The following is a 27147-nucleotide window of genomic DNA, read 5'->3' as shown; positions in this document are numbered from 1 at the left end:
CGAGCTGGTCCCCAGGATGTTCAGTTTAACAGCATCCACAAGCCCCTACATCGGGAAGAGGCGCTGTTTTCTTCTTCCCCGGCCTTTTCCCCCCGAGCCGCGGGTTCTGGGTTTCCCTTCCCGCCTCATGGGTTTCGTGGGGCAGGAGGACGGCGTGCGTCCTCCTCTTACTGCTCTCCTTCTCCGCCTCTAGCCAGCAACGTGTGTTTCTTCGCCAAGTGCCCGTACCTGTGCAAGACGGAGTACGCCGTGTGCGGCAACCCGCACCTGCTGGAGGGCTCGCTGTCCGCGTTCCTGCCGTCCCTCAACCTGGCCCCCCGGCTGTCCGTCCCCAGCCCCTGGATCCGCTCCTACTCGCTGGCGGGCAAAGAGGAGTGAGTGGGCCCCTGGACCAAGGACCTGCTCGCCTGGCTCGGGGAGCCCTGACGCTGCCTCGGTCCTCCTCTGCCTCGTCTCCCGTGGAGCCCGCTGTCCGTTCCGTCCCTTTACTTCACGCGTTTGGTTATAAAGAGCCCACTGCGTACCCTGCACTAGATGCTGGGGGAGACAGAAAGGACAGACCCGGGCTGTGCCCTCAAGAAGCTCTGCGGTCCAGCGGGGCGGCAGACGGTGGCCAGGCTGTGGGAACGCAGTGCCCACCTGCTGTCCCGCAGAGATGCCCACGGGGAGGCCGCGGGAGGGACCGGGCTTGCTGAGCCCACGCCGTGAAGCCGGGACCTCACGGTTGCTCCCCAGGGCGTGGCACACTCCCGGGCACAGGGCAGGTCCTCAGTTAATACGAGGCGACTGAATGAATGGGCTCGTCGATCCAGACACCCCAACCGTGGTGGGAAGAGGAGTAACCGGGCCAGAATCTCTGGGGGACTCGTGAAGGCTGAGGAAGACCCCCCCCAGACGAAAAGAGACCTGGGGGCGCTCTAGGCGGAGGAGCCCATGTGGCAGAGAAATGGCAGAGGATGGCTGGCGGGGGCGCTGCGAGCGGCTCGGGAGAGCGGAGGGCCAGCGCCCGAGAGGCTGGGCGAGGGGCCGCAGAGGGAGCAGGTGCCCCCCGGGCACACGGGCGCCCAGCCGGGCGGGCGCTCGGGAAACGCGCGGAGAACGGGCCCCAGCCCTTCTCACCCAGCGAGTCCGCGGCTCCGGCGGGTCCTTGCCCAGCTCCTTGCCCAGCTCCTTGCCCAGCTCCTCCGGGGGGCGCCTGCCGCCAGCGGCCCGGGCAGGACCGGGGGGCCTGGATGCGGGCGCGGACGCCTTGCCGCCCGGCCTCTGCAGCCCAGGTCCTCTTCTCGCCCAGGTGGGAGGTCAACCCTCTTTACTGCGACACGGTGAAGCAGGTCTACCCGCACAGCAGCAGCGGCCGTCTCCTCAACATCATCGACATGGCCATCTTCGACTTCCTGACGGGTGGGTGCTGCCCGCGGGGCCCGGCCGGGCGGGGACCCTGGTGGCCTGGGCCACCGGCCTCAGTAACGTCGCGCCACCCACGGGCTCCAAGTGGTAGAGGCCCCGGGGACAGGAGCGAGCGGGCCGCCCTCGGGAGGGGACGTCACTGTGAGGGCGGGGACGCGGCTGCCCGAGAGGCCGGGCTCCCCTCCGGCCGGGGGGCTGCGGGAGGCGCCCAGGGCAGGCGCGCCAGGAAGGCGGCCGTGCGCCCCGGGAGGCGGCCCGTGTGCTTCTGGAGCCCGGGCCGCGCCTGAGCGGGGGCGCCGGGGCAAAGCCCCCGAGTGGCCAGCAGCTCACACCGGCTCTGTCCGCCTGCCGGGCTCCCTCCTGCTCCCTCCGCGATGCCACCGGCCACGCTGGGGGCGCCACAGCTGGCGGCCGGGCTCCGGCTCCGGCCTCCGTGCCCCGTGGGGCTCACGGGGCGGGAGCCCGCGCCCACGCCTCCCTCCTCCACAGGGAACATGGACCGGCATCACTACGAGACGTTCAGCAAATTTGGGGACGACGGCTTCCTGATTCACCTGGACAACGCCAGGGGGTGAGCGTGCCCAGGGCCCTTCTCCGGCGGCGCCGCTGTTAAGCGACCCAGGGGCGGCAGGCCCGAGCCAGGGCCTCCGCGGTCGCGTCCCGCCCGCTCCGGGCCCCGCTTCCTCTGCTCTTGATCTCGGCTGAGCGCCGCCTGACTCTCCTCCAGCCTGAGCGCGCTAGGAAGCGGACCCACGTTTTCCGTAACTCACCCCACGCTCCCCTCCCGGAGACCCAGCGCGCGGCTCACCCTCGTGCTCGGCCTTGGCCCTCTGCGGCCGGTGGATAAAGGAACGGACGGACGCTTGCTTTTGCCAGCTGTGGACGGAGGCTCTTGTGACCTGATGGAGGAGAAGGGCTGGAGAGGCAGCCGCCGTGACCCCTGGCATTTTACCCCAAGCTGGGATTCAGAAACGGCAGAGGGGGAGGCAGCAGGAAGCACTGAGGCGGGAGGTGGTGCCCGACGCCCCCACCCCGCCCCGGCGCCCCCATGAAAGCCTGTCTCTCCTCCCCGCAGGTTCGGACGGCACTCCCACGACGAAATCTCCATCCTCTCGCCGCTCTCGCAGTGCTGCCGGTGAGCTTTCCGTTCAGGGACGGGTCACAGCTGTGACACTTCGTCCTGCTTGCCACCAAGCTGCGCAGGTCTGCATCCGTTTTCACTGGCCGAGGATGCGGGTGGGTGGAAGGACAGGCACGACCTCGTTCCTTATGCCACAACCGCAGAACCGCCCCCAGCACTTCTCACACCCTCATCTCTCAGCAGATGACTTAGGATCTAATCTTTTAAAACCTCTCGGTCGCCCGCTTTAATAACACACTCAGATCATCACTCACTTTCCGAAGAGCCCCGCGGCCCCTGACAGGACTAACCAGAACTCTGCTGCGCCCCGCACTCACGTAAGCGCATAAGTATGACTGCCTGATCGCCGGCCAAGCAAAATCCTGACTGAAGTCCCATGAACTCGTGTCAGGTTAGAGGAAGTACTCAGGCCCCTGCCTGGCCAACACTTCTCCAGAGAATCTCTGCCCTGCTTCTACACCTCTCCGGTGTTGCAGCCGAGCTGGTCAAGACGGCCCACCTGCACAGCTGCAGGGTCCGGAGCTAATTAGAAATACGTGGTCCACACGTAGCAGAACGGTCTCTATTTCCAGCTGGAAAACTCAGAGCACAGCCTGAACTTCCTTTCTCCACTTCTTGGGGTAACTGACGTGTGCCTCCCTCCCTAGCCCCTTCCTCTCCTCCCGCGTAGGAAAGGCAGGAGTTGTGTATGACGATGCGTGGACACCTAAGCTGCTTACACATCTGAGTCCAAGTCACATTCCCACATAAAAAGAAATCAAACTCCTACAGGCAAGGTTGGCCCTACCCCACTTCCAGCCCTGATTTTAGAATCTGACACAGAGAAATCAGAATTACAAAGTCGAGCAGAAACAACTTGGAGCCCAGCGGTACCCGCGGCCTCTGAGACAGCACACGTCTTCACCATTTCACCTACTGGAAGCTTCTCTCGTTAGCTTTCAGTGTCCTTGAGAAGTCACTAGTACATGGCACTTCCGTCCGGGTTCCCCGAGGAGCATCTGATGCTGTGCCGTCACAGCTGTTAGAGCACAGATGCTTGGCAGGGCGACTCGGCCAAGGACCGCGAAGTCCTAGCCGCCACCCTTCATCCACTCCCTTCTTACCGGGTTTGCACTAAAACGCGCCTGAGAAGACACTGGGGGCCAAGGCTCTCCAGACGTCAGCCCCCAGCACTGTCGGCGGGGAAGGAAGTAAGTTCGAGAAGTTTCTTTCTTTGCGTTTACTTACCTGGTCCCCCGACTTTGTCCTTCCAGAATAAAAAGGAAAACACTCTCGCACCTGCAGCTGCTGGCCCGAGCCGACTACAGACTCAGCGACGTAATGAGGGAGTCGCTGCTGCAAGACCAGCTCGCCCCTGTGCTCACAGAGCCGCACCTCCTCGCCCTGGATCGCAGACTCCAGACTGTCCTCAGGACCGTGCGGGGCTGCATAGAGGCCCACGGAGAGCACAGCGTCGTGGCCAACGGCCCCACGGGACAGTCGGCCCCAGACTCCGGCCCCAGCTAGGGGCTGGACGAGTCCAACCTCGGAAACTACGCCTGGAGCCCGCGGTGGACTCTGGAGTGTGGACCACAGTGTCCTCGCGGGCCCCGGCCAGGCTGGGGCCTGGCTCAGGAGCTCAGGAAGCAGGCAGGGCACTGGGATGATTCCCAAAGAGCAAAAGAAGTGGGACCCACTGCACTTTCCTCCTTGGAGCACTGCCCTGGCTCCTTCTCTCCCCAGAAGCTCTGCTTCAAGGCCACACACCACCTGCTGAGCCCACTGGGAAATCTGGACGCGGGACCGGCCTGGAAGCCTGGCTCCCAGGAGAGAGCATTAACTGTAACAAATAAAATTACGGGACATCAGATGGACACACCCAGATCTTTATTATATCTACAAGGATAATTCCCGATCCAGATTAATAAACATCTGGCATCTCACGAGCAGACCAAAAAAAAAAAAAACCTAAATATGGTAACTCTCCAACTGGTTCAAAGTAGTCTGCACACTTTCTATTCATATTCTAAGCACTGTGGCCCAGTCTGAACACAATAATCCCTACTGACTGGTCCTAAAGTAATTTCTCAGAAGTGTTATTACAAGAGGTGAAAATAACATAGGAATTTGCTCAGAGTATCAGAAAAGGGATATTTCAATCCGAAGAGTAAGCATCAATTGAAGTAACATCAAGGCTGTCAAAGCTAGCATCCAGTAACAACAGAAGGCAGAACAAGGGTGGCCCTGAAGGTGGGACAGCAGCAGAATGGGTCCAGCAGGCACATGAGCCTGCACCGAGGCAGCAGAACAGCCAGGGCCGACCAGGGCCCACCAGTGGCAGCCCTCCTCCCCCTAAGGTTCAGGAGTTGCCCCCACCCACCCCCAAGAGGAGCACGGCTACCTGGGGCAGTCTGGCACTCTGGATGCCACTACCCTCCACTGCTCACTCGGAAAGGACTAAGTCAAGTTTACTTTCCAAGCCTCCCTCAAAAGTGGGCATCTCAGGGGTTTCCTGTCTCTTCAGCCTCCTCCCTGCTGACCTGCTCGTGTCTGAATAGGAGGCTGTTTCTTATTCAACAATCCATGAAAACACACGGGATAGGCGTGTATTCACATTAATCACTCAGCAAGTAAAAACGGCTGATTTCATCAGCTCAGCTTTTCTGGTACAGGCCAGAGGCACAAGTACCAGTACGAGCGGGGTGGGAAGAAGCTGTCGCTAAAGTGGGTATCGGGTCAAGATGCCTCTAGACGTCATCCGAGACTTCTGCCGTGTGCCCAGAGACAGAGGTGCTTCTGGCCCACCCTGGCTCCCCCCATTACTCGTACACTGCCCCGAACCTATGTCCCCATGATACTAACATCACTTCCATTCACGGAGCTCCTTCTCCATGTGCGAAAATCAAACGCAGGCTTCCAATCCTCCCCGACAGGCAGAACCCCTGACCCCCAGTGTACCTCCAAGAAAACTAAGGCTCAGGAAGGTTAACTAAAATCACGCAACTTAATGATTCAAAACTATCCCAAAGCGTTCTTTCCACTGTAACACAAAAACTCAACAGTAACTCACCCAATTTATGAAGTTGTATTCGTTGGCTTTAAAACAAAAATCAGTCTTTAATAGAGGAACCTTAATCCCAGAGCCTTGCGTTACTGCGGTGTCTCTACTGCCGCTCAGGGCCTCCCACTTCACAAACGGTTTCTTCTACTTCAAGCCTACATTTCCTTTTGGAGGGGGAGCCAGGTAATTACACACAGTGGGAAGAGAGGAAAATATTCAGGCGAAGGTGTTCAAAGACTTGCATAAAATGGTCTGAAATTCCAAACTGCAGAGCCTCAGGAAGGTAAGTCCAGCTCCACCTTAACCCAGCCTCTTCCGTGACAACGGACTAGTTTTCAGATGGCCTATAATAAAAATGCTGGCGTCCTTTACAGACTGAGAGTAACAGAACTGAGTTTGACCACAGTATGTCGCGTACCTAGATGTCTCATTATTCACCCATCCATTACTTTTTCACTAATACCAAAATTAAGCCTCTACCATTTGTCAAAAATACCAGAAAACAAAAGACCCCAGTCTTAGAACTATCAAGTTCTTCCAACACGTTCATTTTGGACCACTGTTCAATATTCCACGACAATAAAAACTCTCCTGTCTCTATGTAAGAACTTTTCATGTTTAGTTTTAGCAAACTAAAAAATGAAAGGGAACGGACAGCCCACGAGCTGGTGGAGAAAGGGGTCTGGAGGAACTCACTTAGCCTCCCCCAAAGTCAGGAGGACAATCTGAGTCTGAAGACGGTAAAAAGGGTAGTTGATTCTCTTATCTGTGGTAGTTTTATGGTTGATGAGGTCACCAAGGACACGGAATTGGCGGAGACAACCATCTGCCCCTAGAAGAAATACAGGGTTGTAGGTTCCTGTGAGCTGAGCCTCTGGTGACATTTCTGTCAACCAACCAATAACGATCTCGAGTCCTGTGTTATGGTGTGTTGAAGACACCTCAGTTAGCATCCACTGCTGCTTCACGGACACTGAGCTCGGCCAACGGCGCTGCCGCTCACGCCTGGGAGAAGCTGGCTCACACACACCCCTCTAGAGACACGCCACCGCCTTCTCGCCCTCGGGACCCCAGCCAGGGCACGAGCACTCCCTGGGGGCCACTTTAAATAGAGAAATCACTAACAGGAAGTACAAAAATGCAAAAAAGTGGCACTAAATAGACCAAAACAAGGGCGCCTGATTTCAGCTGAAACTAGAAGGCAGAGTGGGCCTGGTCTGACCTCCGCCAGGCACCTGCGTGTCGGGAGACGCGGGCCCCTCTCCACTCAAGTCCGGGAATGACTGTGACAGTGCCGGGAGTACTGATCTGGGGGGTTACAAATGAATTTCAGCAAGTACGCAAATTTGCAAAGTTCGCAAATACAGCATCCGTGAATAATGAGGACCAACTGTAACTGACTTTAAGGCTAACAAAGATGATAAAAAGCCCTCCATCTAGTGGTGACTTAGAAAACCACAAAGCTATTTAAGCTACACTGGCAGAGAGCTTTCGCACAACGAAAACATTCTGCTCATTAGTGGTCTGGGTTTTTAGGCAGCATCAGGATGAAGTCACAGCTCTGGACTTCTGTCAGTACACAAATTTCAACTTTGTATGTACACAGTAACACTGACTGCTGTGTGAAATTCCTTAGGGTAAGAAGGGAGAGATTTACCATTCTCCCTTTTATGTTCTCCTCTCCACAGTCTTTACTGAGGGCTATTATGATGGTGATCGACACACTGCTTCTCCATGTTGTTTTAGTTTTAGCCCATCTAGAAGTACACTGCCAGGGCCTAACAAAAAATACAAAAAGGGTTCAGCTGTTCATCTGTGGTTGGAGATAAAGCAATATTAAGAAAACTAACATCATACTACTTCAATTTTACACTGTCAATATTTAAGTCATTAAAAAACAAAAAGGGATTTCATATAAGCCAGTGTTTTAGAGGGAAAATTAAACTACAACCAGTACAGTCAACCCAGGAAAATTTTCTTCAATTATATTCTGTTGTGACTCAAAAGGTTCCAACTCCAGCGGGTTGAGGGAGGGGATTACTGAATCTGGACAAAGTGCATGTGTTACAAAGCAGCACAACTTAAGCAATGTTCTAGGCAGTACAACATTATCTCCAACTTCACTGGATATAAAGAAATTAATTCCAATATGCTAATGAATTCAATTTAATCATCCCCCCCTCAGAAATCTGAGAAATAAATGTTAGAAATGACTTTATATGCATGCAAAATATAGAAGCATACCTAAATATATGAATGCACATATTAAATTTAAACCAAAGAGCATGCTGACCTAGAAATGACATTCCCCCATTGAGTCGGGGAAAGTTCCAAAGCCAGAGAACCAGTCTACCCTCAATAAAAAGGAAACCTTTGACTTTTGATTTAATCTTTTCTTTCCATTGCTCAGTACAGATCTGCTACATCTCAATTACCCTTAAAGTAAGGTTTTTAGATTCATTCTTTGACAAACTGAATTGGAAAACACTGAAAACAAACATATTATTCTTTCAAAACACCGATCCCCTAATTCACTTTCGATTTTCATTCGTGCCCACCAATTAGCAGCTTCGGGGGCTCGGGGGAGAGGGAGAAGAGAAGCGAAGGAGAAAGGGAAGAAAAACTGATTCGTTAGAGAATTAAATTATTTAATCTTTTTTATTACTTGACCTACCATTAAGACAATCTATAACAAAGAGAAGAGGGTGTATCAGCACACACAGTATAATCAGGCTAGGGACCAGGAAACAATACAAAATGGTCCTTTGGCCACCTATGCTTCCTAGAGCAGTGGAGCTCATAAACCCACTCACCAAGCCCAGAAATAATGCCTTCTGAAGCCCTGAATATCCACTGAGACAAATGATGCCAATCGTGATTTCTCACATAGACTGCACAAAGATAAAGCTTTAAATGTGATCATTTTTAAATTCAGACTTAAATTTTCTTAGATTAAAAACTACAAAAGGGAGTAAACAGCAAAGCCAAATGACTTAAGAACAAAACTCATTTAGAAAGCATTGTTATGAATCTAAATATACATGAGCATGATTATATACATATATGAAACTGCACATTTATGGCATTCTAAATAATTTAGTTAAGTACAGTTTTGGCATTTAAACAAAGATCAAATCAAGCTTTAAGCTAATAAGAACATAATTTTTATTTTTAATCTTTTAAATATAAAAAGCTAAACACAAAATACAGACCAGAAAATCCTCATTTAGTAAAGATCGTTTTGAAAAATAAAAAATTTGAAATAAGGTGGCTTTCTATCCCACACTAAAATGTAAATAAAATCTCTTTCCCAGATTTACACTCCAAACTTCGTAACAACCCAAAAGCTGTTCAAATCTATGAAAACAATTTACCATGACCAATTTAAATTACCTGGGAAAGGGGAAGGAGAGGGGATTAAAAATCAGAGCCAGATGCACACAGATGGAAAAAACGCTTGCAGTCACCCCCAGTATAACCCTGTATACTATATAAATCACAATGCAAATAAAAGTGCCTACATTATGGAACTGTGAAATTTTGTTTCAAAAAATAACAGTAATAAAAATAAACAGTTGGGTATCATTGGTGCACATGGAATAATGTAACAACACATAACCTTGATAAGGCTGGAAAATACTGAAATACAGTTAAGACTCAAAACACACGTTTACACAAAAAAGTCTGCCAGAGGAGTAAGGTGGTAGATGGGAAAGCAGAACTTTTCAGTAGGATGGCCTTTTAGACCAATTTGAAACACAGACACATCCTACCCCACCCCCCAACCCACCATAAATTCTAGTTGATGTAAAAAGGGGAGGAAAGGTTAAAGCAAAGTAAAAAACCTCTTCCCAAACCTCCCGCCCCAGTGAATTAGTGGGGCAAAGCTCCCAACGCTGAACTCTGTCCCCCTGCCGTTTCTCCCTTCAGCAAGCCCACCTCCATTTTCGGTTACGACATTCAGTCTGTCTATTCCCAGTAAATCCAATCTCCTGGAATCAGCGCTTAAAGACCATAAGAGATTATTATCCTGGACTCAACTGAAGGATATACATTAACCAAAACCTCTAAGTTAACAACCGAGAGTGCAGACCTCAAATTCTTATTCTCAATTCAGCATCTGATGATCAACATTTGGCACTAGCGGGGTAAATGAGGGTGGAATCAGAATCTGTGAGCTGAGGCAGATGCAGTTAAATCATTACCCAATATTTGCAGCTTATGATTTGGTGTGAACCTTAAAAGGCAGGTAGGTATAGATAGCCACACCTCAACATATTTTAGAATTGGAGAGGAAACATTAAGAACAAGATATAAACAAAACCAGGCAAAGTCACTTGACAAATAAAAATTCTTGTTAAAAAGAAAAAAAACTGAACAGATCATTTCTACCTGATAATTAGCAAAAATGGGCATTTTTCCACCCTTAAACTAGTTTAAATACAGGCAGATGTCTTTCTACTATACTAAGATTTTTCTATATCTGTTTTTCCTAATCCTCAGAGCTTAATGAGAAATCGCTTATTCTATAAAGAAATATAGCATATATGGCCACAGTCTAGAATCTGCTTATGATAACAGGAAACTTCTGTCACTTGAAAGGCAATCTTGCACGGTTACATCATGACTCTACGGTAACTCACGTGGCGCAGGGTCTGCCCTCACCAGGAAGCACGGCACGCGCGGCCCAGGGCGAACACTAACACTGCACAGAGAGAAGCAGGAACAGCCAAGTCTCCACAGAACTCTTTCTATTTATTTAACTGTGTATGAGCACTCAGTTAATGCTCCAAAATAAAAACGGTGCAATAAGAGCAACTTTGAACAGAAACAGACAAGAAGCTGCGATGCCAGTGGCCACGTGGCGCTGCAAAGAGGGGCCAGAGAGCAGTCTGCGTGGGGAAGCCTGGCCAGGGAGAGGCGGAAGGGAGGCACGGGAAACGGCTTTCAGACGGACAGGGACACAAAACTGTTGTACTGCTGGATGTTCCGCTTGAGGATGTCCGAGCACGGGCCAAGAACACGTTCAAACCTCGGGCGGTCCAGCTTGACGCACTTCAGCGGGCCACGGGCAACCACGGTGGCGGCGCGAGGACGATTCATCAGCAGCGCGATTTCGCCTGGAGGAGGGGAAAGGGCTGAGAGTAGGCTAGCCTCCCTCAGAAACGTCTTCTGAGGGCGCCCTCCGGGGAGAAGAAAACCGTATTTTTCCTCCTAGTAACTCAGTACAGGCCACACTACATCTGCAACCTCAGGAAAAAACCAACTGACAGATATGAGACAATCAATAAACTTAATTAACTGAGTCAAGGTCAAAATCTCACACTACTTCTCTGAGAGCCGAAAGAGTAAAATAAAAATAAAATTCAGGAAAAGAAAAGACAAGATTATGAAAGACTGTGATAGCTCACTGAGAAGTGACTTACAGAACTATGTGTTTATTGTGAGGAAATCCAACATACCAAAATAATCAGAAGGCCCCAATCTTCCCACTTCAACCAAATTCTTCATTTTCTGAACGACGCTGCAGCACAGCAGCTGAACCCTATAACAAACTCACCAAAACGCAAAACGCATTAATACTTTCAATCCTGGGGTGGCATTTTAAATATCCTATGCAATTTTAGCTACTCTGCAAAAAAAAAAAAGGACTCAGCAGTTATTTCAAATCCTCTGCGTTCATGTGATAAAAGGTAATTGAAAAGAGTCACTACAGGCTTGATCCTTATTTACCCCAGCAGTTCCTGCTAGGAGGTACTTCTTCTCATCACGCTGAGGTACTTCGAGGGTTCAGACGCAGGTTAGCAAACTGCAGAAGGAGGGCCAACCCAAGCTCACTGCTTTTACAAATAAAGTTTTATAGGAACAACACAGCAGTTCATTTAGATGCTGTCCACGGCTGCTTCCCCACTATGACAAGAGTTGAGTCTGCAACAGAAACACCACGGCTCATAAACGCCTAAATTACTTACTGTCCGGCCCTTTACAGAAAGAGTTCCTCGACCCCTGGTTTAAACAACACCGATTAGCATCTACTGAGCCACATTCACAGCGAATCTGCTCTGTGGATCTCCTTGGCTGGCAAGAGTATCTGCTATACATTTCCATGGATTGTGACGATATAAAACATGGTAACATTTAGAATTTAAATACCTGCCTTTGATCCTTGTTTGCCAAATTAGCCCAAATGCATGATTTTAACAAGAACGGTGCAGTACATCACAGCCTGTGTGCTAAATGGCTGAGTTCTGTTTGGCTTCTGTGAGGAGAATTAATTCGAGTAGGTCAGAATTCGGCTATTACTTCATGCAAAGCCCTCATTTAAAATGTGGTGGCCTGGCCGAAAACCAAACAACGACATTTCAAAGGGAACGATCATTTTTAAATAAAACTGTTTATCTTAAGAACGGTAGCTGTAAATAAGAACTGGTGTCCCCCTTATTCCCCGCCCGGTGCTGCCCCGTCTTTACCTCTAAAATAATGAAGAACTCATCTCCCGGCTCCCCCTGCACCACAATCTTCTGCCCGTCTTCAAACTGCACTGGTTCCAACGCATCAGCTACCGTGAGACGCTCCCACTTGTCCAGAGATTCTAAAAGGCAGGAATCAAAAGAATTTCTCTGCATTATTTGGTATTGCTAAAAATCTCAAAACAAAAGGTATAAAGAAGTCAACCAAAATACTCTAGTAGTGGCTCTAATCCAACATGGCACCTGTCTTCAACTACCTCTTGTCTCACCAAGATCCTCCTGTTACTTACAGATGACCCTAGAGCTTTCTTTCAGTAGCCCAGTGGCCAGGTTAACCTATACCAACTGCATCCGATGGTACAGGGATAAGAAAAATGTAATCGTTAAGTATTCCTAAAGACTGCCATCAATGCAAACCGAACCTACAATTACAGGACCCAAAAGTAATAGTTACAGAGATTAAGAGAAATAATTTATCAATTTAAATCCTCAGTAGAATTTATTTACAAAACCAACAAGAGTAACTAGAAAATAACTTTTGTTCCCAAAGGCCAAACTAACACCCAAGACACTAAACAAATGTAACCATTCCAGAGAAAGGACAAATAAAGGCAAAAAAGTCAATTCACTATAACAAAGCAACGACTCAAGACTATATTACCTTACAAAAATCGCCATTTCCCCTCCCAATGAAGAACAGCTTGTAATAATGTCTCTTAAGTCCACATAACAAAATATGTAGAAATGCCTCCAATTACCCTACTTTACTCTAAATTCCCCCACACTTCTAGCATTTTTTCAGAGAAAGCAAGCAAATGACACCTATTCTTCTACAGAGGAAATGCATTCTTGGATGCATTTCTCACTTTCCTGAACCAATAAACTCACTGATGGAGCAACAGAGAAACAAGTCCCGGGGGACTGACTGTGGGAGTCCACACGCAGGAGAACACTTCCAGTCCTCTGTCTCTCCAGGAGGAGTAAGTAACACTTACTTCTAAGTTAGAGGTCTGTCATCTACTAGCAAATTAAACACACTTTAAAATTACTTCTAACTTAGTCAAACTTCAACTCTGCATTCCATGTGGCTTTTGTTACCATTAAAAAAAGAAAAAGAGTTGATAACTGGAGTAATCTTTATGAAATACAATCAGTTTCCTTAAGCATTACTAACACTTCAATTTAACAATTCTCCATGCAATCTTCCAAAACTTACCTAAAATAGACACTTTACTAAGAAACTCCTCATACATCTTGCGCTTTCTCAGCGTGCTTCCCTATAAATGAAAAAAGAAAGTGTAACTCACATAATGCTGTGGAGTAAGAAATACTGTTTCAAGTAAATGAACAACAACAACAGAGAAGTCAAAGCTTGCTGCTGCTGCTGGATACATGATTGTTTTCTTCCTGTTGAAGACGGTAAGCCCTCTGTTCAGTGCAATCAAAAGCTCTTAGTAACTTGCTCCTAAAAGAAACACCACGGATATGCCCAAAGAATTCACGAATTAGTGAAATGTCAAAAAAGCAAACAATCAGTTCTCCAAAAAAAACAAAACAAAACACAAAAACCCAAGTAATATATGTGACTACGGCTGAATGTATTTCCAGCGCAGGGTCCTTTTCCACAACCCCGATCCTCCACAGAAGGAAGGATATACAACTGCTACCATATAAACAACACCCCACCCTGACAAAAAAAAGTGCCGTAACCCCAAACTAAACCAAAATGTCTTATCTGCAAGGTTTGCTAAATATATCTGGGGGACAGAAAGGGGGAAACACACAGTTCCTCTATAATAAACATCCCTTACACAGTAAATTGCCTTGGCAATTTATATACTTATAAATATGTATGTATAATATGTATTTATATTATTTAATATTTATTATATAATATGTATCTATTACATATACATAAGTATATACACAATAGATATACATTATCTCCATCCCCCAGTACAGAAAATTTTCTAAGTACGTATTTAATATTTATTATATAATATGTATCTATTACATATACATAAGTATATACACAATAGATATACATATCTCCATCCCCCAGTACAGAAAATTTTCTAAGTACGTCCAACCGCGTACTGTCAAATAATCAGACACGTAATACATAAATTTAAGAAAGCCATTTAAGATGACTAATGCCATTTACTGGGACTTAAACACCCAAGCTACTCCATAATTTTGTCAGAAAGTTCTCATAGAGTCTAATTACATCAGCAGAACGTTCCAATGGTTTTACTACTTCGTTTATTCCTTTACAGTGAGAGGGGACATGAAACCTGCATCACCGCTAACCTCCTTTCCATTTAGAGAAGCTGATCGCTTCTGAGTGGGCTTCAATAACGTCATGCACTCAGAAGCAGCACCTCTCAGGCCGACTGTAATGTGTAAAGATCAGCTAAGGGAAGATGCACTGACTGACGAATGGAGAGATTCCCAAACATAAGCTGACCACTGCGTATACACCACATTTGTTTCCCATGTTATTTCTGGCCAAAGCTTTGTTCTAAAAGATCACTGTCTCAAACGGTATAATGAATAATGCTAAGTTGGGCTTAACACAAGCATTCAATCGTTAAAAGTAAAAAACATTCCCATCTTAATGTGGTGACACTGTTTGAACATTAGTTACACAGTCTGGATTGTGAGCCACACTCCAGAACCCATGTATCTTACCATAAGGATTCTTCTATAGCTGTCTCGGTCGATACCCCACAATTTCACATTTGTCTTTGCCTTGACAGTGGCTGCTCTAGGTGTTCCATAAATCAAAGCGAGTTCCCCAAAGCTCCCTCCTTCCCCAACACTGGTTGCCCACTCATTGTTGACATAGACCTAAAACACAAAAGCATTGTTTTTTTCTACATAGACAAATACGTAAGTATTAAAAACCTGCAAACCTTTTTAAGAGGTCAGAATCCTGAACTTTGTTTTAAAAAATAAAATGTGTTACATTTTCCGTACACAAGGGAACAAAACAGCTGACTTCTGACAATGAGTTAAGTAAGTTCAGAGTGTCTGTAGCTTACCTAGTTTAATTATCTGATAAGAAAAAGGTCCTCTGTAAGGATGACCAGGGCAAAAAAAGTGAACTAAGCATTAATATTAACTATATGTACTTACAGAGCACTGTGCCAGGCACCGGGCTAAGCACGCATTTTACCTGCAGGAGGTGCCGAGTTTTCTAATAATCTTACGGGAGCAACAAGACTTCCAGAACCAAGAAAGCTGTACCAAGTCTCCCAGCTCACGACCAGTCCAGACTCTCCCTGACACCTGTCTTACTCCACAGCACACACACGCGCCTTAACCACTAATCTGGCAAAAGTTCTGAACTGTAGGTCTAGCTGAAGAAATTACCTTTAGAAAGTATCTGTGTCAGTAAAATATTTGGCAAAAGGAATCGAACATACAAGGATGTAATAGCCCTTCAGAAACTCTTAGAAGCAATAAATATCAACAAGTTGACTTTTAAGATTATCAACATATTTTTGCAATTATTAAATCTTACATCCATCTCTCCTTGATCAATCACATAGAAGTTATCCCCTTCATCACCTAAAAGCGAGAGTAAAAAAAGTTAGAAGCATATTAATTAAAGAAGCACAAATCAAACCAAATTAATGTAAAATAATGAACTTATGTTAGAGAGGTGCTGTGAGAGAAAAGAGTATATTACAAATTAACAGAACCTTTCAAGAAAAAAAGTCCAGCAATTTATTTTAAAAGTCATAAAACTGATCGAGTTTTTAGTCATCTCGTGGTGAAGAATGCCTCTGGAAAAAAAAAAAAAAAAAGCCACTTGTGTGTACAAAGACACTAAACACTACATCACCTATAACAAAACAAGAAACAACTCAAATAGTAAGCAACAAATATCAGATTGTCACTAAACAAGAAAATATATGGATGATGAAGACCCATGAAAATATCGAGAGTAAATAAGAAAGGAAAAAAGAGAGGACACCAAAAGATGAGATCCATGTTACTTATATGTGGTCAAAAAAAGGCAAGCATCAGTAGAAGGCACAGAACCTTATAAAGAGACGGGCTAGATGATGAAGAATATTAAGTGTTTTGCTTATTTTCTACTTTATTTTACTTTGTAAGTGGTTAATAATCAATATAAAGGATATATGAAATAAGTGAGGTTCTGGAACTCCATACAAAGTAAAAATGCATGAATTCCCTTTAACAGTTACCATAAACAAAACTATATCAGATGTTAGGGAAATATTAGTCCCTTAGGCAAAGTGTGCCTTTTAGCTCAGAAGATTTTAATTAAAAGAAATAAGAAAATCCAGTGGTATAACAGAAGGAAAATGGTAGGCTTAAAGAGGAAAACAAACTTCAATAATCATAGTGCGTGCCATAAAAGCAGCAACCCTTACCTTGCTGAATAACAGTCTCTCCAGCAATAAAGGAAACCGGAAACATGGCATCAAAAATGTCACTGCAAGGGAGAGAAGGCCTCGCGTTACATTTCATGTGCTGCTTCTGTGGATTTCAAACATTAACCTTAGAGTTAAAGCTCCCAGATTTTCAGCCTGGATTGTTATCAGGTGAACAATTACTAAGAGCCTTAAAACTTGCAACAGTGATGAGACTAGTTTGGGACACCAGCTGTACTGGAAAAATAGTATAACAAAGTACCTGTACCTACCTTCTCTCATTATCATCAAGATGTGAAAACAGTACATTCTTTTCAATGGCTTTGGCCAAAGCAGCCATTGTCTTATAATCTTTTGGTATAACCTAAGAAAGAACAGAAAGGCAAAATGACAATTCCATAAAGCAAGACCACTTCATGCTTGCAACCTAAATTACAATGAAATGTCAAGCTACATCACGGTATTTAAACAAAGCTGCCCTGAGTGAAACATTTTCAACACAACACTCTCACACTGTCTTTGATCCACAAAGTACTCAACAAATATTGACTCAATAATCCCCTTTGCCTATATCTAGGCCTGTATTTAAAGGCTAGTATTTGGTTCCTAGTCAACAACTAAAGGAACAGACCAAAATCACCTTGCCCAAGGTGATTAGTGAGGCAAAACTAAGCATGTTATGACAACTGGTCATTTTCTAAACTGTGATCACGTACTGTTAGTCTCACAACCTCTAAACTGTGATCACGTACTGTTAGTCTCACAACCTCTTGCGAGCACAATTCTCTTCCCCCTTCAGGCTAACAGCATAACTCGAAATGGCAGACTGGCTCTAACTGAGACAAATGACGCTTGTGGGGTAAAAGGTTAAAAGCCACAACATGAATTACAGGATGTCAAGAAACTGACACCATGATTCAAGAGAAAAAGGAGTACTGCCTGCTCTTCTACTGCAAAACAACAACATGCAAAAGAAAACCCCCAAAACTCACTTATGCACTGTTTTATAATTACTGTTAGTTATTTCCTCTGATGGCATGTTGTTACAGAAACCTGTTCCCCAAGTACCCAGGAACTGTCCAGGACGGAGTACGATCCATCCTGTCTGTGTTTTACTCCTCGAAACAGTGCACGCATTCGTCAAAGGAGACTGGATGGCTACCACGTGGGTCCCAAAGCCGTTTCCTCAGTGTTCAGCTATCAAAACTACCTTCCTAACGTAGGACGCGGCATCTTCCTCCGTGTAGACCTCGGCACTGATGGCACCTCGTCGTCTCCGGCCCTTTACCACCGGGTTGGGTGGAGGGGGAGAGATTTCATCCTCCCTCGAGTCTGCACGAGAGCTTGCTTTCTGCAGATTCTGGATCTGTTTTGCCTCCTCCTGAAAAAAAAAAATTATAAGTTTATAAAATGAGACCCTTCAGCATGGTATTCTTCAGCTGGTATTCTCATACTCCAATGACGGTCCTTCTCAGTCACTTCAGATCTCTCCCTCTATTACCAAGGTGAAAGTTAAGGGGCAAAGGTCAATTACAAATGGGGCGGGGGGAAATGGAGAGTCAAGCTTGAAAAGAAATACTCTGAAAGGACTTTACTGTTTCTCAGAGGGCAACAGATGCTATATTTATTAATGAACAAAAGCCACTGGTACAGGGCACGTAACATGCAAATAAAAAATTATATACTCATTATGATAATATACTGACAATGATTTGTAATGCACTCAACAGTAATGAACTGCAAAACAAAAGGCTGGGAAATTAGTGTGAGATCCCTGCCGCGTCCAAGAATGCCATCTAGGAATAATCACTCAGGCATAGCAAAGTGATAGAAGAATGTCTAGATCACTGGGTTACTCCATTAATTCAATATGTATTCTCCGGATCTGCCACGCCAAGTCTACACTAGGCAAGGGGAATATAAAAACCAATAGGAGGGCTCCCTGGTGGCGCAGTGGTTAAGAATCCTCCCACCAATGCAGGAGACACGGGTTCGAGCCCTGGTCCGGGAAGATCCCACGTGCCGCGGAGCAACTAGGCCCGTGCGCCACAACTACTTAGCCTGCGCTCTAGAGCCTTCGAGCCACAGCTACTAAAGCCCACGCGCCTAGAGCCCGGGCTCCGGAACAGAAGTCGCCACAATGAGAAGCCCGCGCACAGCAATGAAGACCCAACGCAGCCATAGATAAATAAATACATAAATTAAAAAAAAACAAAAAAACAATAGGAGAGAGTCCTGAGCCTGTGGAGCTCATATTCTAGCTGGAGCCTCAGTTATAAACAGATCATAAAATGTGACGGCAACCTAGAATTTAACTAAGACCGGCTGCAACAATACTTCTCCTAACAGAGCTGGAAGCATTCTTTACGGTCAAGGTTGACACTTGAAGTTAAAACAAAAAAAAGTTTACCCACTTTTAAAAACTTATTAAACCAATTCGTTTAAAAGTGATATCAACTACTTAACATTCTTATTTTTCAGATCTAGGACCTTAAAAAGAAATTCCTCTCAGGTCTTCAGTAAAGAATGAGTTATGCCTGACGTAAAATCAGAATGAAAAAAGCCAAGAATGGTGAGCTATTTACATTCTCATTCATCTGACTCACTCTCCATTATTTTTCTAAGCCGTCTTTCAAATTCTAAATGAACTCAGCATTTACTATTTCTGAAAATTTTTTGATAAAAAAGAAACTAAGGAGCTGCCTACTTTTTCTCCTGCATGGTACTCGGCTCTGCATTTGGCATCAAGACAAATAAAAGAACATATAAACGCAGCAAGAAAAGTCTAGAATGATAACAATCAAGGCATTAATAGTGTTTATCTCTATTACAGACTCATGCTTGATTTTTATTTTTTTATTTTTTGGAGGGAGGAATTGGCTTTATTTTTCTCATTTCTCTAGATTTTCTAATTTTCAATTAAAAACACAGTAAGAAAAGCCTATAACAAAAACGACTTTAATATATTTGCATATTTAGTTACAAATGCACTTACCTGTTGACCAATTAATCCAGTAAGTCTACTGCCAGGAATTTATTCTAAAATATGCATGTGTGAGAAATGACAGATATACAAAGTTATTTATTATATCATTGCTTTTAATAGTAAAACACTGGAAACCACCAAAACGGTCGTCAACATGGTGATTAAATAAACTGTAGTACATCCATACAGTGGAATACCACGCACATGCTGGATAAGAACGTGCTGGATACGAATCTGTAAGTGCCCATATATTGTCCCTGGAACACAGGCTGCACTCTAGGAAGACAACGAAGTGGGAAAAAGACTTTTTATTGTCATATCCTTTTGCACCTGCAGAATTTTGAACCATGTGCAAATAGAGAACCATTTTTTTAAAAAATACATTTTTAAAGAAAACCCACTTCATTTTCATTCTGGTAATTCCAGTAAACAGGTAAGGTTTTCCCATTCCATATTAACAGAGAACTTTAAAACTCAAGTCTCCCCAAAGTCTAAAGTTCAAGGGTATAAATGGAAACACAAATTCTACCCCCAAAATCTGTCACTGATATTTCACAAAAATTTCATGTAAAGTTTCACAAGTAATATCTCATTTGGAACTGTCTTGTAACTGAATTTTTAAGACAATTTTGAAGTACCAAAAGCATTTTGATTTTAACACTGTTCCATGGGTTTTCATCTTTAATAGCAATCAGCTAGAACCTAATCCTGATGACTCAGAGCCATTACTGAGATCACCGATTTCTATTATACATTTTTACGCCCTTTTTCTTGCTGTTGTCATTCATTCTTCGGTCAGTCTCCTCCCTCCTCAGTTCTCTCACTTATTAAAACAAGAACAGACAAAAGAACCCCTCCCAGTCCACTTACTGTCAATACATCCTCGAGTATTAAGCTCCGATGCCCGTGCCCACCGCTTACTTAATATGCTTTCAACCATCGCTATTTGTCCCCTCCCTGCCCCTGCCGTTCCATTCTTCCCTGTAGGGGAAGTACACGTCCCGTCGTCCCGCGGACTTGGGGCTTGGCAGGCGGCTTGACTCGCCACACCGTGTCCTCTTGTAAGACCTGACCCCGGCCCCTGCAGCATGTGACCCCCTCTGCCTTGAGAACAGCGTGCTGTACACATGGCTGCTCCTTCCACTCGACCTCAGGACAAGACACGTGGAGCCAAGGAGAGAAGATGGGCTGAGCCCACAAGAGCTGCACATGACCAAGAAATCAGGACTTTGGTAGTAAACGACTGAAATTTGGGGGTCGTATCGTACTGCAGCATAAAGCTACTACCCTGTATGACCACAGCCACGTTACCTGATTTCTCTCAGTTTTACCTGCTACCTCTGTAAAATGGTGATGACCATCAACCTCACACAACTGGAATAATGAGTATGTGTGTAGGTGTGTAAAGTGCTCACACGGTACCTGGCACACAGAAGACACTCCATGGTCGGAGCTATTGAAATTCCTCTGATCTATCAGACAGGGAGGTTCTAATAAATATATGCAGAAAAGAGGATTCAAATTACAGGTAACAGTCTGAAATAAAACGCAGAAGCTTTCAATGGAGTTTTTTGGTGCATTTGTTATTGAGCAGTTGAGGGTAGCAGAAACATGACCCCTGGTTAACACAGGGAAAGAGGTGACAAGAGTGTGACCATATTTTCACACATATAACCTAACACCTAATGCACAGAACAATGACCTGTTGAAAAGTCGAAAACCTAGTTACTTGAAAGTCCAGATATTTACATTCAACCCTGGCTAAAGGAATGTATGCAAATGAACAAAGATCCTTGAATTATAGGAAAAAGTGTCAAGCTGTGACTTTTATTAAAAGGCAAAGAAGCCGGGCTTCCCTGGTGGCGCAGTGGTTGGGAGTCTGCCTGCCAATGCAGGGGACACGGGTTCGAGCCCTGGTCTGGGAAGATCCCACATGCCGCGGAGCAGCTGGGCCCGTGAGCCACAACTACTGAGCCTGCGCGTCTGGAGCCTGTGCTCCGCAACAAGAGAGCCTGCGATACTGAGAGGCCCGCGCACCGCGATGAAGAGTGGCCCCCGCTCGCCGCAACTAGAGCAAGCCCTCGCACGGAAACGGAGACCCAACACAGCCATAAATAAATAAATAAATAAAAGGCAAAGAAGCCAACACACATTAAATTAAAAAATCCCACGTGCAAAGAAACTACTTTAATGATCATTTCTTGTCTTCCCCTTGGTCAGTGCTTCAACAGGGCCATGAGAGCACAGGCTCTGAAATGAGCGCCACACACTCAACACTCTCTATAAAAAGACACGCCCTTCACGTCTCACCAACCTCACCCCTCATCAGACGGCTTCTACTGATGTCCAGAGGGAAGAGGGATCCCCTTACAGTGACCAATTTCAGAACCAGGTCTCCAGCAACACGCTTCACTTCAAAACAGGGAAGGCCCACAGCAGCCTGGCGCTACAGCATTTCACTATCAGGAAACTGCTTAAATGAGAGAAAACCAGACTTTCTACCACAATTCCAAGACAGCAAGGCGACATTCACCGGGACTGGTTAGTTTTTTGTTGTTGTTGTTTTTGATTAATCTAATCATGGTACTAGACACCAATTTCAACAAACAGCTTTTCAAGAAAACAGTAGAAAATTCCTCATCACTGAGCCACCCAAACATTTTTTAAACATCAGTAAAACAGACTCTTTTACTAGTAAGTTATGCTGGTTAAGAAACTGTCCAAACCAGTGGGATACATTACAAATATTTCTGCAATACAATTAGATAATTAACAATCATATACCTAAGAAAATGCCTCCCAACTGGTTCACAATCATTACGAACCACATCAAAACTTCAATATGCTTAAGAAAACCTGTAAATTTATCTCGCTGAATTTCAGAAGTAAACCAAACAAACTACTCAAAACATTTAACAATCCAAACTTTCTCATTCATCATTTTTTGAGGGAAGTGAACTGAAGCATCGACCTTGATGAAAAATGATCATTTTGCTTAGAAAAGCACACACCACATGCTTAGGTCCCACTGACATACACAGAATGAGGGTGAACAACAACGACTAAGAACTGCACTAATTTTTTTTCAAGAGGAAACAAGTCCTGACCAAAACTGTGAAGTAAAATTCTGACAACCATCAATCTTGATCTCTCTGCTCCAGAGTCGATTCACCTGAGACATATTCTACAGTAAAACACACTTCACTAATTCAGTTTCTGAAATTTCAGTCACAAGCTAGACTCAACTGTTTCATTACAGTGATTTCAAAAGGTGGGATAAAACTTACAAGTTCACTTGCTTTGCTGAATAAAAAAGCATTAAATGCTTTCAAGTACTGTAGAATTTCTCACTTCATACCACTGCTGTATTACTTTTAAAAAATTTTTACTGGAGTATAGCTGATTTACAATGTTGTGTTAGTTTCTGCGGTACAGTGCCGCACTACTTCTGATCAACTGTATCTAGTCAGTTATTTCATTTAGTCAGTTTTATGTACTAATTTAAATAGTTACAAGGAACTATGTTTGGAAAACGAAAACCTGTTAGCCAAGTAAACTCAGCATACAGATTGGTTTTGATAAATTCTACTGATTACAAAGTTAAAAATTACTTCAAGTGTGTTAACTACATTTCTTTTCTGAAGTTCTATTTTAGATGATGATGATGATGATCAATTATTATGTGGTCAGAATTCCTTTTCTTCCAAAGGATACAAATCAGCGACACGCTACGGCATCCCCCTTAACAATCGTCAGGGTGAGCTCATGCTCTGCCCCATTTATTTTTACCTTCTCCAGCCTCTCGAAGTATTCCCTGAGGAACGCCATGGGCCTCTCGGGCCGCGCGGTGCACAGCTGCACGATGGAGTCCTTGAGCAGGGCCTGGATGTTGTGCTTCTGCACGTACAGCTCGCATTCCCGGAGGCTGCGCTCCTCCTCGCTGGCGGTGCTGCCAGACGCCATGGCTCGCTGTGGGGAAAACACACAGATGCCTGTGAAAACTGTTTACAAAGAGCAAACGTCAATCTGGCCTTTGACCTAACAAATTCACTAGGCAACTGATTCACAAGGATTTCTTTCTAAGTAGATTTTGTTTTAAAACAGGGAGGTGAGGCCTAGGGGGTAAAGTATGTACAGAAATAGCATTCTCTCCAAGTCGTGTTTCACTGAGGTCCTGCTGCACAGGATCTAGGCTCTGCAGGCAGCAACAGTGAGAAGAACCTCGGCTCCCGGGAGGAAGTATGAGCCACTTATCCCCGGCAGAGGCGGGGTGCTGAGGAGTCAGGCCCTTAAGGGAATTTCATTCAATTCTCCTCCTACAACAGAAATCATGATGCCGTGCGAAGTGTGTACACGGCAAACGGGACAGAGAATTACAAGGGCACGCAAGTCAGCTCTAAGTGAAAGCAAGAAAGCACAAGACAGAACATCTGACATTCCCTATACGTAACCCGGATCCCAGGGGAGTGTCCTAATCTCACCCAGCAAACCACTGGAGCAAAGGCTCTGGTTAGCCAACTACTAGCGCAATCACCATTTTTTAAAACACAAAAGAAACCCCAGATGAGTTATAAAAGCAACTTTTAATCCTAGACTCTTTTTACCAGATTCCAGCTCTAGATGATAACACACTTACCCACTAGTAAGAGGGCAAATCCTTAATAGAAAAAAACAAAAACCAAAACCACATAAATGAAAAAACACCTTACCAAGTAAACGATAAAAGATTTGGACAGGAAAAAAAACATTTTATTCATCTGGACAGGAAAATGTTAAAACATTAAGTTTTAAACTCACATGAACACTCAATAGATAAAACTGCATTTAGTGAATTTTAGAGGGTTCAAACTACCTCGATGTGAAGTAAAATAAACAAATATAAGAATGGGCAGCTAACCTTACCCTGGAATTAAAAGCTTACTAATTTAACAAAAGAGCCATAAACTGTTTTCCTTTCAACTCCTAATTATTAAGTAATTAAGATTAGAAGATAAAAGTGAGGTCTCCTCCACTTTGCAACTAAATTCAACACTAATTGGTCTTTTTCAAATATAATACACACAAAACCACTGAGCTGACACTGTAAATTTCAAAGGAGAAAGAATCAGCAGAGTAAAGAGATACGTGCTGTTAGGCATCTTGTTTTGACAAATTTCATGGTAAGGGTCAATAACGAGTAAACTAATTAACAGACCATGAGAAAGTCTGTAGCTCCCTGACAAGCACGTAAATTACAGGCCACAGAAAAAGACTCATGCTGCTACTTCAGAAATAAACACTCTAATACAAACACAAAAAACAAAACAAAACAAACACAAAAAAACACGTTACTTTCGGATAGATTTACACCAGCCTCTTTTCCAGCTCAGACAACCACATGAACTGAGAATCCACTTCAGTAGGATTTTCTGCATTTGAAAAAATACTGGACTGAAAGCCACCGAGAACAATGATCAATCAGATCTTTTTATGCTTCAAAACATTCAGAGCCATCTCAGGAATATCAATACATGTATTCAACTGATCAGAGAAATCATTCGAAGATCAGGTCTGTGGTAGAAATGCGAGAACTGGGGCTAAGCGGTGAGACTGGTTTGTTGTTTGCAACAATGTATTTAAAACACCGAAAGGAGGACAACGGAAATAAGGTAGCATATTAACGTAAACGCCCCAGGACTGGCGCAGTCAGGTCACCGTGTACACCCCGGAATATCCGTATTTCACAGTCTTAATTTTTTAATCGAATATGCCTAGATTAAGCCAGTCCTCGTACTTGGTAGTAAAAGCTTAACAATTTAGCTCCTCCCGCGCCCAATTATTTAACTGCTGCAAAACATACACTGCATTGCCTCTCCTCCTAAGAAAACACTGAGATTCTTTCTTTCGGAAAGTCGGTTGTGACACAATTCCGTTTCAAAGGGATCACATGCGAGGCGCTATGTCAGACACCTTGAGAAACTCGCGGATTCAGGCCGCAGACCCTCACACCAGCCAGGAGCCCTTCCTGGGGGTCATCCTCGGAGCACCGAGAAGACCCATCTCTCGCGCATCCCTCCGGCGGTGACGCCGTTTGGCGTCGCGCCTGCACTGAGCTGCCGGGGGGTGGGGGGGGGGGCGGGTCACAGGTACCGCGCACGTTTCGGGGGCAAGGACACGGAAGTGCCCTTCACTCCACTTAGGCCACAGTCACGGCCACGAGCGGAAGGGAGGCCCATCCTGCATCCCGCTCTGGTCGGAAGGCCAAGGGGAGACCTGGGGGGCGGGGACCGGGAAAGGGGGGCAGGGGAGAGGGGACAGAAAGCCACGGAGCGGCCGGGCGACGACCACCGCGGGGGCGGGGCGACAATCCCGGGAAGGAAGGGGAAGCGCCCGCGGGAGAGGCCGGGGAGGAGGCCGGACGGAGGAAAACGAGGACCGCCGGGTCCCCGGAGCAGCCGGAAAGGCCGGGGGGCGATGGCGGATTCCGGGGACATCTCGCCACCGTCCTTCAGGAGATGCGGGAGGGCGAGCGGGGAGGCCGCGGGGGCGGGGCGGCCGGAGCGGGCCCGGGGGGTCTGGGGGGCGCAGACCCGGGCCGGGGAGCGAGGCACGCGGGAGGCCCTCTGGAGGCGCCGGGCCGGGAGACGCAGGGGGTGCGGCCGTCCCCCGCAGGTCGCTCCCCGCGACGCCATCTTGGATCGGCCCGGCGCCCCCAAACGGGCGGCTGGCGGCGAAGCTGGGCGCGTGGGGGCCCCCGCAGAGGCCTCTCACCTGCGGGCGGACGGCGGCGGGCTCGGACTGCGGTCGAGGCGGCGGCCGGCGGAGCTACCTCAGCGCTCCCCTCCCAGCTTGGATGCACTCGGCTACAGCTGCTCCGCGGCGGCTCCACCGGAAACGGCCGCGCCGCAGCCAATCAGCGCCCGGCTGCTGACGTCAATGCGCCTCGCTCTGGCCAGAGCCGTCGCCTTGGCAACCTTAAAGGGGCAGCGGCCCCGGGTCCTCCGCCGCCACTCGTTGAAGGACCCTCGCCCCTCCTCCGCCTAGAATGGTCCCCCTTCTACTCTTCTTTCCGTCCTGCCTCGTCCCTCGTCCGCAGCCCTCCTCGCGCTTGCCTCTGGTCTTCTCCTCACTGTCTCTAGCCCGGGGCTTCCCTCCTCTGTACACCCGCCGCCCCTTACCTGTTCCAGTCTGGACGCCACAGGTCCTCTTTTTTCTCTCTGCTGCTCTTCGCTCGCTCTCCGCGCGGCTGTGGGCAGCTCCCCTCTCTCCTCCTCTCCTCTCTTCTCCCCACCCTCACTCCCACCTCCCTCGCCGCCTCCGCCTTTTCTCCCTGCCTTCAACCCCCGCCCCCCACCCAGGCCGACCCACGTGGGGCGTCTCGGATGACAGGTGGGCGACTCCGCCCCGCAGCCCCGGCCGGAGGGGGACGCGGGGCCGGGGAGGGGGAATTCCTGCCGCTTCCAAGCCCCGGAGGAGGTGGCGGATCCGCGGCAACTGCACCAGGGGCCCAGCGCGGGCGGATCCCGGGATGCGCACGCCCGCCGCGTATCCTGTGCTCGGCCAGCGCCGCGGCCTCCGGGCCGCCATCCGGTCCAGGAAATCCGATCCCTGCCAAGTGTCTGCTTGGCCAAGCGGGCCGCTCTCCCCTTCGGGGGTGCTGTCGCCAAGTGGAGGCCACACAGTCCCAATGGGCACAAAATGCTGGAAAGGACTTTGTC

General features: G+C 46.7%; 2 protein-coding genes across 4 annotated transcripts in view; one reads left to right on the top strand and one right to left on the bottom strand.

Moving 5' to 3' along the window:
• FAM20A (FAM20A golgi associated secretory pathway pseudokinase) overlaps window positions 1–8542 on the top strand; it is a 51456-nt gene extending 42914 nt beyond the window's left edge. The window contains exons 7-12 of one of the 3 annotated variants that reach the window (XR_005018033.1): window positions 194–374; window positions 1292–1401; window positions 1897–1978; window positions 2483–2542; window positions 3484–3738; window positions 3833–3940. Coding sequence is in view for 1 of the 3 variants with exons in the window: in XM_036838447.1 (XP_036694342.1) it covers window positions 194–374; window positions 1292–1401; window positions 1897–1978; window positions 2483–2542; window positions 3802–4054 (686 nt within the window). In the remaining 2 variants the exon portion in view is untranslated. Of the gene's footprint in view, window positions 1–193; window positions 375–1291; window positions 1402–1896; window positions 1979–2482; window positions 2611–3483; window positions 3739–3801 lie in introns of all 3 variants that reach the window. The other 2 variants (XR_005018034.1, XM_036838447.1) reach the window with 2 other exon arrangements.
• Window positions 8543–10322: 1780 nt separating this feature from the next.
• Window positions 10323–26752, bottom strand: PRKAR1A (protein kinase cAMP-dependent type I regulatory subunit alpha). The gene is given in 12 exon segments (XM_036838446.1): window positions 10323–10708; window positions 11051–11087; window positions 11089–11133; window positions 12059–12180; window positions 13275–13335; window positions 14750–14908; window positions 15585–15631; window positions 16465–16526; window positions 16737–16828; window positions 17675–17845; window positions 23240–23419; window positions 26608–26752. Coding segments are annotated over 11 exon segments (1143 nt in total). The 5' UTR covers window positions 23414–23419; window positions 26608–26752; the 3' UTR covers window positions 10323–10535.
• Window positions 26753–27147: the final 395 nt, after the last annotated feature.

Source organism: Balaenoptera musculus, chromosome 20, assembly GCF_009873245.2.
Source record: "Balaenoptera musculus isolate JJ_BM4_2016_0621 chromosome 20, mBalMus1.pri.v3, whole genome shotgun sequence".
NCBI classification, from domain to species: Eukaryota; Metazoa; Chordata; class Mammalia; order Artiodactyla; family Balaenopteridae; genus Balaenoptera; species Balaenoptera musculus.
The sequence above is the reverse complement of the archived record's forward strand: the minus strand, read 5'-3'. Positions and strand labels throughout refer to the sequence as shown.